We start from the raw sequence: 16,455 nt of genomic DNA on the forward strand, positions 1-16,455 counted from the left end.
TCACACCGGGCCTCTTGCTCAGAACTCTGTGCTTGCTTTAATGTTCTGCTGTTGCCCTCTTGTATATATGTGTGTGTGTGTATAAATATATATATATTTGTATATATGTGTATTTATAATTATATAAAATATATATACATTTATATATGTGTGTGTGTATATATATAAATTAAGCAAGGGGCCCTGCAGTTTTCATTTTGCACTGGACCCTGCAAATTATATAGCTGTCCTAGCCAGAGACCTCAAGAGTTATCCACCCTGATCCTTACCATATTTCAGATGATGAGGGTTGACTTCCAGGTCCAGTTTTCTTTCCAGGATGGCAAATTATTGTTTAATCATTGATTCTCCTTCCTGGTCAATGGCAGATCTTGCAGATCCACCCTAGCTGTCTTTCCTGGGGGTGGCAGATGCGGTCTTGGTGCCCAACCCGGATCACCTCTACCCTGCCAGTGAACCCATCTTCCAGCTGCTGTGTTGGCTTCACACAGCTGCCCCCTTCCCTGGAAAACTGCACTTACAAGAGGGAGCACAGAGGCCCCAGCCTGGGAATTTACTCCACCTTCCAAGTCACTGACTGACTGATACAGGGTACAAAAGGCAGGTTCTACTCTGTGGTGTGGCTTCTTCTGTGATCATGCCCAGGCTAGGATTTGAGATTCTATCACTGCTTAGCAACTTTCCTTTTCCCCATTCTTCATCACTCCTTTTTATTTTTTTTAATTTAAAAAATTTTTAAAGGCTTTTTAAAAAAAGATTTTATTTTTTTAAAGTAACCTTTACACCCAACATGGGGCTCAAACTCCCAACCCTGAGATCAAGGGTCACATGCTCCTTCAACTGAGCCAGCTAGGTGTCCCTTCTTCACTCTTTCTTATACAGGTTTTTCTTGAAGTGTACTCCCTCAAAAAAAAATAAATAAATAAATTACCTAATGCCTACCTTAGGCTCTGCTTCTAAGACAATGGGTAATTAACTTCAGAATCTTTCTCACCAGATTCTAAAAACAGTAGTTAGGTCTATCACAAACTTAAGAACATCACTTGAGCCCTCTAGTGACAGAAAAGATAATCCCCAAAGGCATTCCAGCCATGCTTCCTTGCCCATCTGCCAAGCCAATCCCACAGAGGAGTCAGACCAAGGATAGAACTGACCAATATCCCATTCAAAGGAACGGCACTTAGAACCACCCTAGTCTCTCCAATTTTATTATAGGATGTGTGGGTAGGGGAGGGAAGGGGCAGATGGGTGACACGCGGGAGCTGGGGGCCCTCCCCCACCATGAGCTTCAAGGCACAGTGTGTGGGGGGAGGTTCAGGAAAAGACTTGAGATGAAGATCAGAAAGCCACGGCAATCAGTGCCTTACATGGGACAAGGACTGTTCAATGTGGGGCGGGCCCTCCTGCACCAGCACGAGAGGAAAAGCCTGCTGGGTGGTGAGGCGGAGTCTCTGCTGACACTGGGTAGCTCATGGGATTGGTTACTGCCGTCCAGGCCTGGAAGCCCAGAGACAGACTCAGGTGCCCTCCCTCCCTGTAAGGGGCATGGAAGCACTGCCTCCCAGGACGCAACTTGGTTGAGCTGGCTGGCTCACGCCTCCTTTGGTCTGGAGATCAGCGGGGAGTGAGACATTTTGGTCTGAAAGGCTTTCTTTTTCACCTCAGTGAAAATGGGCAGGGGAGAGAGGTGGGGGGCAGTGCAAAACAAAACACTCCAAAATTGAGACAGGCTGAATCTCAGCTCTACCACTCAGTGACCTTGGGCACGTCACTTCACTTCCTTGAGACTCAGTTTCTTCATCCGCAAAATGGGAACAATTACTGTCTGCCTCACAGGTTTGTTGTGAGGATTAAATGAGGAAATACAAGTAATGTTAACAGAGTGCCCCAGACAGAGAAGGCTCAGTATGGATACTTCAGTGGCAGGCAGAACTCAGCGGATGGGAGGCCTGGGAATGTGTCTGAGGAAATGCCTGCCTTCCTCTTCCAGGTTTAAGAGAGAGCCCCTGTGGGGGCAGGCGTTGGGGAGGTACGGCTCCAAGGCTTTAATGAACAAGTCCAAGGATCTCTCATGGGCCTGAGTGGAGGACAAGCATAGGGCTGGGGGTACACTGACCTTTTTTAAAAAGCTGGAAGAAAAGGAAGAGAGGACTATTTCTTCCCATAGGTGCAGCTGCAAAGACATCAAGCTGGACCCATCTAGGATTTCAGATCCAGCCATCATGGGGCTGCTGCTGGGGGAAGACACCACCCCTTCTTTCTCCTCAGCGTTGGGGTTATCAAAAATACCTAACTGTGAGAAACTTCACATAAAAACACTTTTCTGCGTATATAAAAAAGACTGGCTGTGGTCAGTGGCTTGGGACGTAGACCAAGGCCTTAAGAGAGGCCAAGGAGGGTCAATGGCCACTCGGTGGTGGGCCAGCTGGTCTGGGCTGCCCGGACAGCTGGGGCAGCACCAGCCCTGCAGGAGGCTGTGGTCTTTGGCTGAGCCACACTTCTGTGGAGCTGGGTCTGTCATCCTACTGTGACCCTTGCTGGGGTAGGCGGTTGGGGGTGCCTTGGCCCTGGGCCTCAGAAACCCCTCAGTGGACTCCCTTGCTAAGAGCAGACGTCTCCTTCACAGTGAACCTCTCCAGGCAGCTGATCTCCAGCAAGTCCCAAAATAGGTGCTGGGTGTCCTCTCATTAGGTTGGATTGAGTGGTCTGGGAAGCCAAGGTCCCAGGTACAGTGAATTCTCCTTCTGAAGGAGGGCTTTGCCCTGAGCCTCCAAAAGGCTGTCTCCAGCTGAAACTCAATCCACTGGGGGACACCAGGCGGGGGGGGGGGGGGGGGGCAGCCAGGAAGGAGGCTCCAGACAAGAGTGCTTCCCTGGCAACCCCTCCTTAACCCCCAGTCCAGGGTTTCTTGATGTTTCTTTTGGGAGAGGGTGAATGTAAGGAGAGAGGGGTGGCCCACTCTTCCTAGCACCACTCCTCCCTGATCTTCACCTCACAAGGACCTGGACTATGTGCCCGAGTGGGTGAAGTCCAGGGAGATGACCCGAGGCCCCATTTTTGGTATCCTGAACAGCTTCTGGAATCATGTGGGTAGTAAAGGGCTAATGGTGGCAGCTGGAGCCAGAGGTGCATCCATCCAGTCAGCCCAGACACCCCCGTCTACCCCCCACTGACCTCAGGTCCCACGGGCAGCCTGGGAGTGGCAGGGGTAGGAGTGCGAGGACCACTGGCTCTGGGCCCGAGGGGCCTGTCCTCAGCACTGGAGGCCCTTCCTTCAGCTCCCCTGCTCCAGCCACCGCTCCAGCCGGGCCTCTCACGGCCTGAGGGCACACTAGGGCTGGAGGAGGGGCAGGCCACGCCGAAGGCCCTCCTTCAGGAACTGCATATACGTGGCCGTGGACGGGTCTTCAAAGGTGGACGAGAAGCTGAAGACGTTGTTCTCAATATCCTCGGGCTTCATGGAGGTGATATCCAAGAAGTAGTTGGCGTTGATGTGGTGGACCTGGGAGAGGGGCTGGGTGAGGAGAGTGAGCGGGCCCCCACTGCTCCCGGTCTGCTCATGCCCTCCTGGGAGAAGGGGCCACTCTCAGGCCTCGACTGTCCTCACTCCGAGGCAGATGGCAGACAGGCAGAGCAGAACCCAACCCAGGGCCCGGCCGTTTCCCCTCTCCCGCCTCTGGGCACACAGGGCCCTCTGCCTTCGGAGCTCTCCCACACTCATCTACTGGCCAGAACCTAACGCCTCTCTGCCTTCCCCTCGCCCCCACCCCCCATGGCCCTTTTCTCCTCTGTTCCTGTGACCCTTGAACTCCACACTCCCTTCTGCCAAAATGCCCACCCACTCTGTGTGCCTGCTTCTCCGCTTCCTCTCACCCTGGCTACTCAGCTCCTTAAGGGCAGGTGCCCAGTACACAAGCCAAGAAACAAATGGACAAGCGGGAGGGCGCAGTCCCCAGGCCAAGTTTTGTCCTCTGGGCTCTGGGATGCCAGGGCCTGCCAGGGCCAGGCCCACCGTGCTGAGCACCAGTGGCCCTCTTCCCGGCCAGCCTCAGCTCTTGCTCCCCGACTTCCTCCTCCGCTTGAGAGCCTGGGGAAGCTGACGAACCTCCCAAGGCCTTCAGCCCCACACTAAACCATCCCTCGGGACTCAAAGGGTAAGGTGCAGGAGATTCTGAGGCTCACATGCAGGCCCCGTTTCCAAACCAGCGGCACTTCTTAATTGTGTAACTTTCACCAAGACTCTGGACCTCTTTTGAGCCTCAGTTTCCTTGTCTGTAAAATGGGCACTTGTCATTGTCCCTCTCCCAAAGCCGTGTGAGACCCCCGTGAGAGGCTGTGTGTGAGTACTTATAGGGGCCCCCGGGGAGAGATAGGATCTTGCAGCTTGGCTCGGCCTGGGGCCCCCTGGTCCTCTCTGCTTGTCATAAGGCCCGGCCCCTCCTTCCACCTTCCCTCCCAGAGCTGGCCACTACGGTCCAGGGTGAGCTTTCCCTTCCAGGCCACGTTCCTGTCCCCATTCCCCAAAGTGCTGTCGAGGTCCCCCTTCTTGTGGAAGTGGCCCCACTCCTGCACGAGGCAGGCAGGGTGGGTGTGACAATTCCTATTTTATAGAGGGGGACCAGTGAGGTTCAGACTGGCTGGGAGAGCAGCAGGAAGTGGCAGAGCCAGCCCTGAAGCCTGGTGAGGTCTTTGAGTGCGTGCCCCTTGTTTGCTGCTTCCTCTGCCCTGAGCTGCCTGGCCCTACTGGGGGAAGGCGCGGGGGGCTGCCTACCACAGTGCCGTTGGGCAGACAAATCATCATCTCCACGGGGAAGCTGTACTTCTCCAGGTGCAGGTCAGCTAGCTTCTTGTGGGACGGGTTCTCCTGGTTGTTCTGTGGGGACAGGTGTCCCGATGCCTCAGCCACCGGCCCCGTCCCCGGGGCTCCCGTGGGCCTTTTCCCACCCACCTGCCACTCACCTGCAGGTCTTCCAGCTCCCTCACCAGGGACCAAGTGCTGATGAAGCTCTCGTTGAGGAGGGCGATGATGGGCGAACTTTCCAGGACAGTCTCCCGGAGAGTCCGCCCCGAACCTGTTCAGGAAACAGCAAGGCCGGAAAGGTGAGGCGCCCCCACATGTCTTGCCAGGTTCTCTATCAGCAATAAACCTCCTGGGCTGTGGAGCCATCTGCGCGCCCCAGTAAGAACAGATTCAAAGAGCCTGCCACAGAGTAGGTGCTGAGTAGAGGATCGCTGTAATTCCAGTCAGTGACATTGTGGCGGGGTGGGGGTGGGGCGGGGGGAGGAGGGAGACAGACAGACGGACAACAACCTCAGCCCAGGGACCTGCAGACAGTGCCAGCTTCTTAAATCCACTAAACTTTAGAGCCCAGGGCCTTTGCACAGATTATTCTACCTAAAACACTTTTTCTCCTGCCACTTGATAAACTTCTACTCCTCCTCCAAAGTCTCAGCTTACGATCCCTATCTCTGAGAAGCCTCCCCTGAGCCCCCCGTTACAGTCTTGTGCCACCCTGCACCTCGCCCTGTGGGCCACTCACCACGCTTGTCTTCGACGCCCGCCTTCTACACACGCGGCAGGCACTCCCCGAGGACGGGGACCACTTCTGACAAGACTCCCAGCACCCAGCCTACAGGCTTGGTGCACGCGGTGCCTGGGGTGTTTGTGGACTGACTGGATGAGGGCAGGGGCACGGTCTTAACCATCTTTGTCCCCGCTGTCAGACACCCTAAATCTCTGTGTCCGGTAAGTCTTGGGTCGATCTTCCGAATATGTGAACGCACTACTTTCTTACTTGTGTGCAACCCTTCACGGCGCACAGACATGCTTACACCCATTTTCACAATTCTGCGGGGTGTGTTCCCCCTCTCACTGTCGAGAAAACGAAGGCTCAAGGAAGGGAAGTCACGTGGCCAAGGTCTCCACGCTGAAGATGGTTGAGCTGGGCTCTTCCTACTGTGAACACCAGCTTCTTCTGAGCTCAGCGCAGAACTCCCCCAGGCTCTTACTCCACATCCCTGCCCTGTGTAGTCCCCAAGCCCCCCACCCCCATGCCCCAACAGGGCAGTCCTGTTGGTCTCAGAGACCTCCTGTACCCCATGAGGTGTGACGTGTCCCCCCATTCTCTCAGCCTGGCAGGGTCTCCCTCACCTCAGCAGGACTGGTCATCCAGGGCCCCCCACAGCAGAATTGAGTGCACCAGCTTGTTCTTGGCCTTGGCGTGGTCGAAGGCCTCGATGAATGGCAGATAGGTGACCTGGGGCCAAGGGGAGACACAGAGAAGCTACCGTGTGCGGCTAGGGTCCTATTCAGGAGGTGTGGACAATGTGTGTGTATGTGTGTGTTTGTAGTATGTGTAACTGTGCATGCATGCATATGCGTGTGTGTGTGAGAGAGAGAGAGAGAAAGGGTATTGCTGGGTCAGGGGATGCCTCCTGCCAAGTTCTGAAGGGCAAAAGAGAGTCCCCACTGGTATGGGTGGGCCGGGCAGGGAGGTGGCCTCAGCAGCAAGCCCTGTACCCGGCCTGGAATCAAGTGCCACCCCCCCCCCGCCCCACCGCGCTGTTCCTCCAGCCCTGGCCACACAGAGCTCGCCCCTGCCCTCACTCCCGTCTAGCCCCACCTTCTTGAAGGGGTACATGGCCACCTCCAGGCGCCGGGCGGCCTCCTCCCAGCTCAGCTCCTGCTGCCACTTGATCTCCTCAAACACAAACTGGAGGGGCTCCCCTGAGGGCGGGTGGCTGTCGATCATGTTGCCATCCTCATCCAGGATCATGGAGGGGACTGATGGGCCCAGGGCCTCCAGCTCCATCTGGGCCAGAGGTTAGGAGGGGATGACATCGGTGAGGGTGTCTCAGAGAGGGGCAAGAATCCTTGAAAGACCCTCAAAGATCCCCCCACTCAATGCGGAGGTGGAGGAACTGAGGCCCCGGGAAGGGCAGGGCTGGGTCAGGGCTGCGGTGAGTCTGGGACAGAGCCAGGGTCCATCCAGGGCTCCTTCCACCGCGTGAAGCCATCTGAGGGCCAATGGCAACTGTTAGGTTTTCTGGGCAGGATCAGGTGGTTTCCCAGAATCCTGCTTTGGGGACAGCTGGCCTCAGCCCACCAGGAGCCCTGGCTTTCACCCGGACTGCCTGCGGCACCAAGCCGTGCAGACCTGGGTCGGGACCCCTTGTGTGCTCACCTGGGGGATGTAGCCAATGTCCACCTCCATGTTGCTGCCCTCACCGGCCCCGTACAGCCACTCCATGTCCACGTTCAGAGACCTGGCGACAGGGAGAGGGGAGCCAGGGCAGAACACCCCCGTCACCAAGGCTCATGTCCACCTTTCTCTCTCTGAGAGCACACAAGCCTCCCCATTTTACAGATGAGAACACCAGCGCTTGACAAGGTGACCCCGAGGTCTTAGGGCCACTGGGATTCTGCCCGCAGAGCCTGGGCCCTCTTTTGTCCCTGGGCCGCCTCTTCAGGAGGCGCCGCAACCGCACTACGCTCCACTGGCCCAGCCCCTTCCAGTTCACAAAGGGCTTTGCCATCCGTGTCTCACAGGCTGCCCACCGCTCTTTGAGGCGGAAAGATCATCAGTGCCTCCCTCAGGACACGGAGAGGGGCAGCCTGAAAGCGCAGCGCCCGCCTCCCTGAGCTGCACCCCCTCCCGCTGGAAGTGTGGCCCTACCACAGGCCACCTGCAGATCGGCCACATGAGGGAGCCCCAGGACCGACAAGTAACTTCCTTGGGCAGGGTGGGGGGGTGGCGCATGAGGAGCTGGGCAGCCCCCGGGCCTGGTCCCAACACACAGGCTCAGGAGCAGCTGGTCGTGGGGCTGGTCATTTGCCCCTGCCTTGTTTCACCCAACCCAGGACCCCCACCTCCAACTCTGGGGTGGAAGCAGATGTGCTCTGGGCTGAGCCTGTGCAGTTGGGGGGGGGGCTTGCTTGCTGAGGGGAGGGAGAAGAAGCCACTCCTGCTCCTGGTGGCCGCTTTCTCTTCCCAGACTCTCCCAGCCATCCCTTCACCCATGCCCAGGAGCCATCCCCCCGTGTAGCTGATGAGGAAACAGGCCCAGAGATGGCCAGGGCCTTGCCCAGGGCCAGGCAGCCCGCTGGTGCCACGGTGGAGACTTAACTATGGGGCTCCCAACTCCCAGCCAAGGTCTTGTCCCTGTCCTGGGTCACTCAGACCCACTAAGCAGCCACTTGCTATCAGGGAGGAATCTGGAAAGACTTGAAGCCAAGCCTTCTGGTCCCATGCTCCCCCGACAAGAGGCTGACCCTGAGCAGGCTGCACAGGCAGGCAGGCGGCCAGCATGGAGCCCTCCCGAAAGGCCTCTTCCCTCCACCCCCCAGGGCCTGTGGTAGCAACTGCAGGCAGTGGAGGGCCTGCCCCCCGCACTACATGGGCTGCTCCCTTTGCCTGGTTAAACCCTCCTCACCCCACCCCACCCCACCCAGCTCTTCCATGTCTCCTCCTCTAGGCAGGCTTCCTGGCCTCGGACCAGCCAGGTCCCTGCCCAGATGCCAGCACTAGGGTGCCATGAGCAGGCTGGGGTCATGGGTGTGTGGGAGGTCTGGCAGCAGAACGAGGGTGTTAGGCTCCAGCTTCGGGGAAGGTCTGCGGCAGTGGGTCCCAGGCACAGCAATGGCGGTCCAGGCCAACTGGGACATGGTTGCCAGATGATGGAACGACCCACCTCCGCTCACCTCTAGCTGCCTGCTCCTGGGTCAGCTCCAGGCCCCTTCCGAGAGAAGTGGCTCTGGGGAGCGAAGGAGGGACAGAGACGGAAGGGGCCTCTGGGCCCCTGCACCTGAGCTCCTGGAGCTGGGGGGTGGAGTGGGGCCAACTCTAGTGGGGTGCAGGGCTGGGCCGGGGCCAAGGCTCCCACCTGTGGTTGGGCACGAACAGCCGGAAGTCTCGGATGTGAGTGGCGTCTTTGGAGAGGATGATGTGGCCGGTGAACTGGCCAGGCGAGAACCAGAAGGGGAAGTCAGGCGGCTCGCTGAGCTGGAACTCGGCGTGGATCCTGGGGGCGGGGGGGAAGCAGCCTGGCTGGGAGCAGCTCTCTGCTGAGCCCACCCTGCTGTTTTTGTGCCAAAGCTGGGGAGCCCTCGGCCAGACTCTCATGGGGAGGACAGGGCTGGGCAGGGGACGAAGGAGAATGTGTGGGGCAGGGAGAGGCCATGAGGCTCTCTGAGCGCTGCCTATCCTCAGGGCCCGGCCTGGCCTGACCAGCCTTCCTCTGAGCCCTCACAGCCTCTGCAGGGTGTGTGTGAGCTGATGTCACAGCTCCTACGCACCCCCTTCTGGGTGGGTAACAGTCACAGCCACCAGCCTCATGCTAAGCACGCCCCATGCTTTCCCCGCACGCCCAGGAGGAAGTCACCACTACCATCCCCCCCACGGATGAGGAAACTGAGGCCCAGAGAGCCAACACTGCTTGCCCAAGACCAGAGGGTGGTACGTGGTGGCACTGGGGGCTTCCGGGAAGGCCCTGCCCTCACGGTGCCGGGCCCTTCCATGCTTCCCGGGGGTCCCCGGCCCGGCTGAGAGGTCAGGGAGGGTGTCTGAGGACTACACACCGAAACATCACAGTGTAGTAGAAGTCGCTGATGGCCGTCAGGCAGGCGACAGCCCCCTGAGGGGCAAAGCGGGTCTTCACGAAGGGCCGAGGGTGGAACATGCTCAGGAGCCGGTGGATGATGACCTGGGGGCGGGGGGCGGGTAGTGAAGACCCGTGCTGGCTTGTTGGGTCCTGATCCCCTAGGTGAGCGTCTGTTCTGGGCCTGCAGGCAGGGGGTGCGGGAGGGGGTTGGGGGTCCGGGTGCAGAGCAGACGCAGAGGGGGCCATGCCTGGGCTGGGGCTAGGGCTCACTATGGGGCCTTCACCTCTTTGCCCTTGGGCGGTGGTGGATAGAAGCGGTTGTTGGACAGATAGCCGGTGAAGACGCTCAGCTCACTGGGGATGATCCACCAGGGCTCGCCCAGCTCCACCCGGCCCCGAGGAGGAAGGAAGGGCCGGAAGTGGCGGGCGGCGAACACCGCACTTGGCGAGGCTGCCGTCGTCCAGTTGCGGAGGCCAGATAGGGCCAGGCGGGAGACCTGGGGCGGGGGGAAAGCCGGAGCTCTAGGGCGCCGAGAACCACGACGTGGGCGTCCCCGTTCCACGCGGGCCTGGAGGTCTCCCTTGAGCCCTGACCGGGCCCACAAGTGAAGGGAGCAGCAGGACCCAGGGGTTGCTTTGTCCTGGGGACGGCCAGAGGCCTGGCAGGCACTATCTTGCCAGAGCTGAGGCTCACCTCACCTCCCCGGCCCCCAGCAGCACCCTGTTGGCCCGCTCAGGGGCAGCCCAGGCTGGAGCTGGCAGGGCCAGTTAGGGCTGGCGGGGGGCAGGGTGGCGGGGAGCTCTGTGCAGGGGTTCTGCCGGCCTCTTCGCCAAGCCCAGGCCTCCCAGACACATGGTCCTGCCTCCCTCCTCTGCACCAGATGGCAATCCTGACAGCCACTGCCTGCCACCCCCTCCACCAGCCTTGCCTTCTCCCTGACCTTCTTCTCTCCAAGTGTCCCCCTGGGGCTAACGTCCCACAGAGGGGGCCGAGGCTTTGGAGAGAAGTCTGAGGAGAAAGGTGGTAACCACCTTTTGGGGGAAATCTCGGGGGTGAAGAGCAGGATGCGACCACAGAGAAGGGGAAGGAAGGTCACCCCCAGAGAGCGCCCCCTTCTAGAGTCGCCCGTACCACGCTGGCCAGGCACCTGGCATGCCCAGCGTCCCTCAGCTGTTTCCTGGTCAGTACGGCCCCATCTGTCAGGAGAGCTGATGCGCAGGACAGAATGAGGGTCAGACTGTGCGGGCCTGTCTGTCTGCACGTCTGGAGCACCGAGGCAGGACCCGGGGCACGTCCTGGGATAAAAGCTGCCCCTTGGGCAACCCCTCCCTGCCCCTCTGCGCCACAGGCAGGAGTCCCATGAGGCATCCGCCACTAAGACAGCACGTGCCTGGCCCCTTCGGGGGGCGCTCTGCCACCAGGGAGCTGCCAGGTCTTCGAGGGCATCAGGCTCCCTCTCCCTTCCCTGCCTCCACGGTGGTGGCGGGGGCCAGGCTCACTGGGAGGAGAGAGGTTCTCGGAGCTACTCCCCAAGGAGACTGAGCAGGCAGTTCTCTAAGCAGGGCTGGATGTGGGGCGCCCGGTGGAGCCGCCTGCCCGCAGGGTCCTGCCCATGGGCTGGCCACCCCGGCAAGGGAGCTGCCCGCGAAGGGGGACTGCGCTCTGTGGGGCGCTGCTCCTGACCCATCTTCCCTCTAAGTGCAGCTGCACCCTGGCACCCCGCCAGCTCCCACCCTGTTCTCACTGCTCTGCAGGGGACTCATCTATTCGGACAACTTCAGCCACCAACTATCCCTGCCAACCTTCCCTCCCCAGGTCTTCTGTGGGAGGACAAACCCGTGTTTCCAACCTCACTTACTGGACTGTCCCCCTGGACATCCCCAGGCACCTCGACTTCAATGTGTCCAGACTGACGTCATTCGCTCCCCACCAGACCCATTCCCTCCCCTGGTCCCCATGGGGCAAATGGCCCACCAAGAACGGGGCTTCTTGTCTCCTGTTTCTCCCCAGCCTGCCGAGCATCTGACGAGGGAACCCTCCCATTTCAAAATCTGCTATGGTAATTTGCTGCTGCAGAATGAAGGCCAAAGTCAGGCGACGAGGCCCTCCGCAGTCTGGCGACTTCTCTTCCAGCCCCACTGGCCGGGATGCACCTGCCTGTGTCCTACGTGCTCTGGGTCCAGCCGCACCAGCTCTCTGTCCGCAGGTGGCTGGCCCGGCACTTCCTGCCTTCAGACCTTTGTTCATGCTGCAGTGGCCTTTCAGGGGAGACTGAAAGGCTGAGTCGCTGTGGGCTGGGCAAAGAGGAAAAGTTGCTCCTGGCAGAGGGAACAACATCCAAGAAGGCTCACAGCAGGAAGAAAGCCTGGACATCTGGAGTGGCTGGAACAGAGCAAGCTGAGGGGGAAGGGCGGGGAAGGCAGGCAGGGTGTGGGGATGCCTTGGGGCCAGCATGGGCTTGGCGACCTTGGCCCAGGGGCCTCAGGACGGGGCGGGGCTGCTCAGGACAGCATTAGTCAGGCACCCTTCCCCCCCACGGCCCCCTGCCAGGGGCTGAACCTCAGGTCTGGTTCATCAGAGTGCAGCAGAGCACCTGTCAGGTGCCAGGGGCCTGAGGAAGCGCAGAGGCATGAGTCGCAGGCCTTGTCCTCAAGAAACTCACAGTGTGGGCGGCCGGGGCGGGGGGGGGGCGAGACCGACTTGCAGAAAGTAATGAGCTGGTTCCAGTGCCCGTTGCCTCCTCTGCCAGGGTCCTTCCATCCTTCCATCCCTCCCCCCACCGCCGGCTCAGCCCCCTCCTCCTGCAGTCTCTGTCAGACACACTGGCTCTAGGAAGCCAGTCCGGATCCCGTCTGGATTAGGGGCTCATGCTTACCCCTCCTGCACCACACTGTGTCCTAAACAACTGGGTTGGCATCGCACCCACTTCTGGACCCCCCAGGGCCTGGCACACTGGGGTCATGGGGGCAGCTAATAAAGGAAGGAAGGAAAGACGGAAAGCGAAACCGAGCACAGACCTATTCTCGGGGGTCAGTGTGTGCAGACGATCCTGTATCTGTGGTCCCACCTGGGGGCAGCCTCCACTGCCCCCCACTCAAACTCACCCCCAGGAACCCGTCTTTGCTCTTGGTCATGGACTCCGGGCGCAGAGGCTGGAATCGGGCTTCTATGGTGAGCGTCTCCTCACTGGGGTCAAGGGCCAGCTCCGCCTCCTCATAGCTGGCCGCAGGAACGGACCCTAGGAGACACACAGTTGCTGGAGAGCGGCCCTGCCCTCCGGCTGCAGGGCCTCTCTTCTTGGGGGACGTCCACCCCCTTCTCCCCCCACACTGGAAGGTGATTTAAGGGGGCCAGGCTTAGAGCTGGAGTAATAGTTAACAATTCCCAAAGTAACAACCAGTAAGTATCTCATTTGAGTTTCACAGTAGTCCGGAGAGGCCGATAATAACATTATTACCAATTCCACTTTACACATGAGAAAGTGGAGGCTCAGAGAGGTGAAGTCACTTCCTGAAGGTCACACAGCTAGGTCGTGGGGGAGTCAGGATTCAAACCCAGGCTTGTTTTACTCTAAACCCACAATCAACCATGACCCTCTTCTGAGGGCACTGTGATCTCAGAGACTCCGTTTCCTTAAAGGCTCAGGAACCACATGACCTGCGTTCAAATCCCCCGCCTCACCAGCTGTGTGATCTGGCCAGTGGCTTGTTATGAGGATTGGATGAGAGAATCCACGTGGTGTTAGCACCAGGTTTGGTACAGAGTGAACCCGTAATAAACTTTAGCTGTATTACTACTACCAGAGGATTCAGGGTCGGGGAGACACGGAGCGAGGGCTCAAACCGAATTCTGACTCCACCCTGTGCTCTTTTCACTGGCCAGGCTGGCTGGTTGTCCAGCTTCCCTCTGTTCTGTGAACTGAGTCCGAGATGAACTTGGTGCTGGGCCCACCAAAGGCAGCATCTGGACAGGCAGCTGCCTCTCCCAGTAGCTGGAGTCCCAGCACCAAAGAGAAGCTACTGCCTGGGGCATGCAGAAGAGAACGCGGGCTGGGCCTCATCCGCCCGGCTCCGGGCTGAGGTCAGTTCCATTTCCTGGACCATTTGGGGCAAATCACTCAGCCCCTCTGGTTTCCCTACATGGGCAATCGAGGCCATGCTGCCCTGCGTGTCCCTGTCCTGGGGGCCTCTTGAAATGAACGCTTGTCAGAGAGCCACTGAGAAGAACGAATGAAAGCGAGAAACAGGACTGTCTTTGACACCATCTTTGGTGTCATTAAGCTCTGAGATAGATTGCAAGGTCCTCCAGAATGCCAGTTTGGAAGACAGGAGACTCGCTTCTCCCCAATTTTCTGGGTGGTCCTGTTTCCTCATCTGTCTAAGGAGGGGCTAGAGTGGCAGTGGCTGAACTTGATTTCTGGTCTTTTCCTGCCTGAGGTATGCCCAGTTTGAGACCTTTCAAGTGTGGAGGGAGTCATGATGAAGACTGAGGGAGAAATGAAGCCTATTTCAAAAAGGGTGACTGATGGAAGGGAGGGCCCTAGACACCGCTCAGGGGTAAGGCAGTGGCATTGCTCGCCATGGTGCTGTCCCCGGGCAGGTTCATGGGACAGAGATGATGCTTGGCATCTGCTGGCGAATTGACTGACAGGCCAACTGGAAGCACTGGGAGCAACTCCTAAACAGGAATCATCAGAATCATTCGAGATGCCTTTCTAAACTGCGTATGTCCAGAATCCTCCTCAAACCTACTGAGTCAGAATCCTCAGGAGCTAGAATCAGGAAGCTGCCCTTTTAATCAGCATCAGCTTCTGATGTAAAGCCCTGTTCTGAAGAATCATGGTTATTTCTGCATTTGAAAGCCGATGTAGCAAAACTTTCCAAAGAGCAATCTGGAAACCTCAGAGAAAGGGAACAGTTGGAAAGTGCAAGCCTATTCGTCTGCCTTGCTTTTTCAAGTATTTTACTCTTATCACAGATTATTATTAATACCACTGTCCAGCACGTTATGGCCTTTTAGTTTCTTTCATAAAAAGTTTTATTGCCTGACTTATAAGTAACTCATTAGAGACAATTTGTACAACTTTTAAGGTATAAAGAAAATTAAACACACTCATAACTGAACCAACTAGACAGATAGCTTCTGGTTCCTGCATAGATTTGATGTTTTGGGCTTTGTTTTATGTGTTCTTTTCCCAAAATTTGGTCCAGTTTTGCACTCCTAGCAGCCTAGGTGTTAAGGGACAGAGAAAAAGATTTATGTGAAAAAAATTACAAGTGCCCTCGAGCCCAGCAAGCTTGTCCAACATGTCATTATGAGGGAACTCACTCTCTCTGTCCATAAAAATGGACAAGGAGGTGGCTGGGTGGATGCTCTGAGGAGCGTTCGCAGAGTAAGAGGTCAAGGCCAATCCACATGAGGCTGAACTGTTTACCTGCCCATCTGCCTTCACCGCAGAACTGAATGCCACTGAGAGACGTGGACCCACATCTGCTCCAGCAAATTCGCATTTTTCATCTGACCCTCTTTCTCTGGCAGGGACTGTGGTCACCAGACCAGCAAGTGGCCGACCTACCCGACCCCGCCTGAGACACGGAAGGCCCGTCACTGGCCCCTGGCCCTCACTCACCCGAGGGCAGCTGATGTCTCTCTTCCTTGCCTTTCCCAGCTATTGACCTACTTATACCCAGCTATTTGGATAACTAGATCCCAAGTTCAAGAGATGTCACAAGATGTTGGAGAGAAATGGACACAGAGGTTGGGGTGCTGGTGAGACCGTGAGAGAAGCATTTAATAATTCATTAGAATATTTCAGCACCTCATCTTTATTAAAAAAAAAAAAAGTCACTGATTACAAGTAGGTAAAAACGGATCGCTAGGGCAGGCTAGGAATCTGACAGCACCTGAGCAGAGTTTAATCGTTAGTAATACTGGTAAGAGCTCCTGTCTCCTGAAAGCTACTATATACTGGCCACTCTGCAGACATTCTCCCAATCCTCGAACATGGGAACCGGTGTGGGACCTGGAGCCAGATGGCCCCGGTTCTAATCCTGGCTCTGCACCTCCCTGTGCCTCATCTCCCTCTCCAGGCGGCCCTCCTGCTAGGAGCAGGCACAGTGGTCAAGAAGCTGAGGGCCATGACGCACGTGCCCCCCTCCCCAGGCCCCAGCCTCTCCCGGTACCTGTCAGCTTCTCAGCAATGGGCTTGAACTCCTCGGGGCTGATGTACATATCCCGGTCGGCGTCCAAGGAGGAAAAGAGAAAGAGGCCTTCCGTCCCCAGGGCCTTCAGCGCGGACTCCTGCTTGGGAGGAAGGGGCTCCATTGAGCACCATTTGGATAACCCGCTTGGGGGTCCTAAACAGGCAGAGGGGGCAGCTCCCAGCACCACCGTCCTGAGTTCTCACAACACTTCCCAGTCCACCCACCCAAATGTCACCTCTGTACCATCCCAGAGCCCCAGTCCCCCACCCGGTCCCTGCTGGGCCCTGCTTCACTCTGCTCCTTCATCCACTATCCGCTAAGCCCAAGGCTGTCCTAGTCTCCTACCTGGTCTCGTCCCCGTGTCACATTCTTTCACCAGTGTCCTCTCCTGTCCCCCCAGCACTGTCCCAGCACTCCCCAGGGCCACCACCAGACTCTCCCGGGGCCCATCTGTCCCAGGCCCTGCCTCACACTGGGCCAATGTTCTGGCCTCCCAGCACAGTCCTCCCAAGTCTGCTCGACCCGCCACCCCCACCCTTTTCCCTCCCTTTCATGCCACCCTCCCCGGCCCACCGGTCCCGACCTTCCCTCGCGCCCCTACCCGGCAACCCGTGCCTCCCCGGCCCCTCCCCCTCCCGCCGAGCCCCCCCC

The 16,455-nt window shown here is 58.1% G+C and overlaps 1 protein-coding gene across 1 annotated transcript; it reads right to left on the reverse strand.

Moving 5' to 3' along the window:
* Positions 1-1,192: 1,192 nt before the first annotated feature.
* SELENON (selenoprotein N) lies at positions 1,193-15,940 on the reverse strand. The gene is made up of 11 exons (XM_035019444.1): positions 15,784-15,940; positions 12,706-12,839; positions 9,885-10,097; positions 9,578-9,702; positions 8,884-9,021; positions 7,185-7,266; positions 6,624-6,812; positions 6,152-6,257; positions 4,960-5,072; positions 4,772-4,873; positions 1,193-3,502 (listed from the first exon to the last, which is right to left on the reverse strand). Exons 1-11 carry the CDS (start codon positions 15,923-15,925, stop codon positions 3,332-3,334), a joined length of 1,515 nt encoding a protein of 504 aa, XP_034875335.1. The 5' UTR covers positions 15,926-15,940; the 3' UTR covers positions 1,193-3,331.
* Between the last annotated feature and the right edge of the window lie 515 nt (positions 15,941-16,455).

This window comes from Mirounga leonina, unplaced genomic scaffold (genome assembly GCF_011800145.1).
Source record: "Mirounga leonina isolate KUSES-001 unplaced genomic scaffold, KU_Mleo_1.0 Mir_173, whole genome shotgun sequence".
Classification (NCBI taxonomy): Eukaryota; Metazoa; Chordata; class Mammalia; order Carnivora; family Phocidae; genus Mirounga; species Mirounga leonina.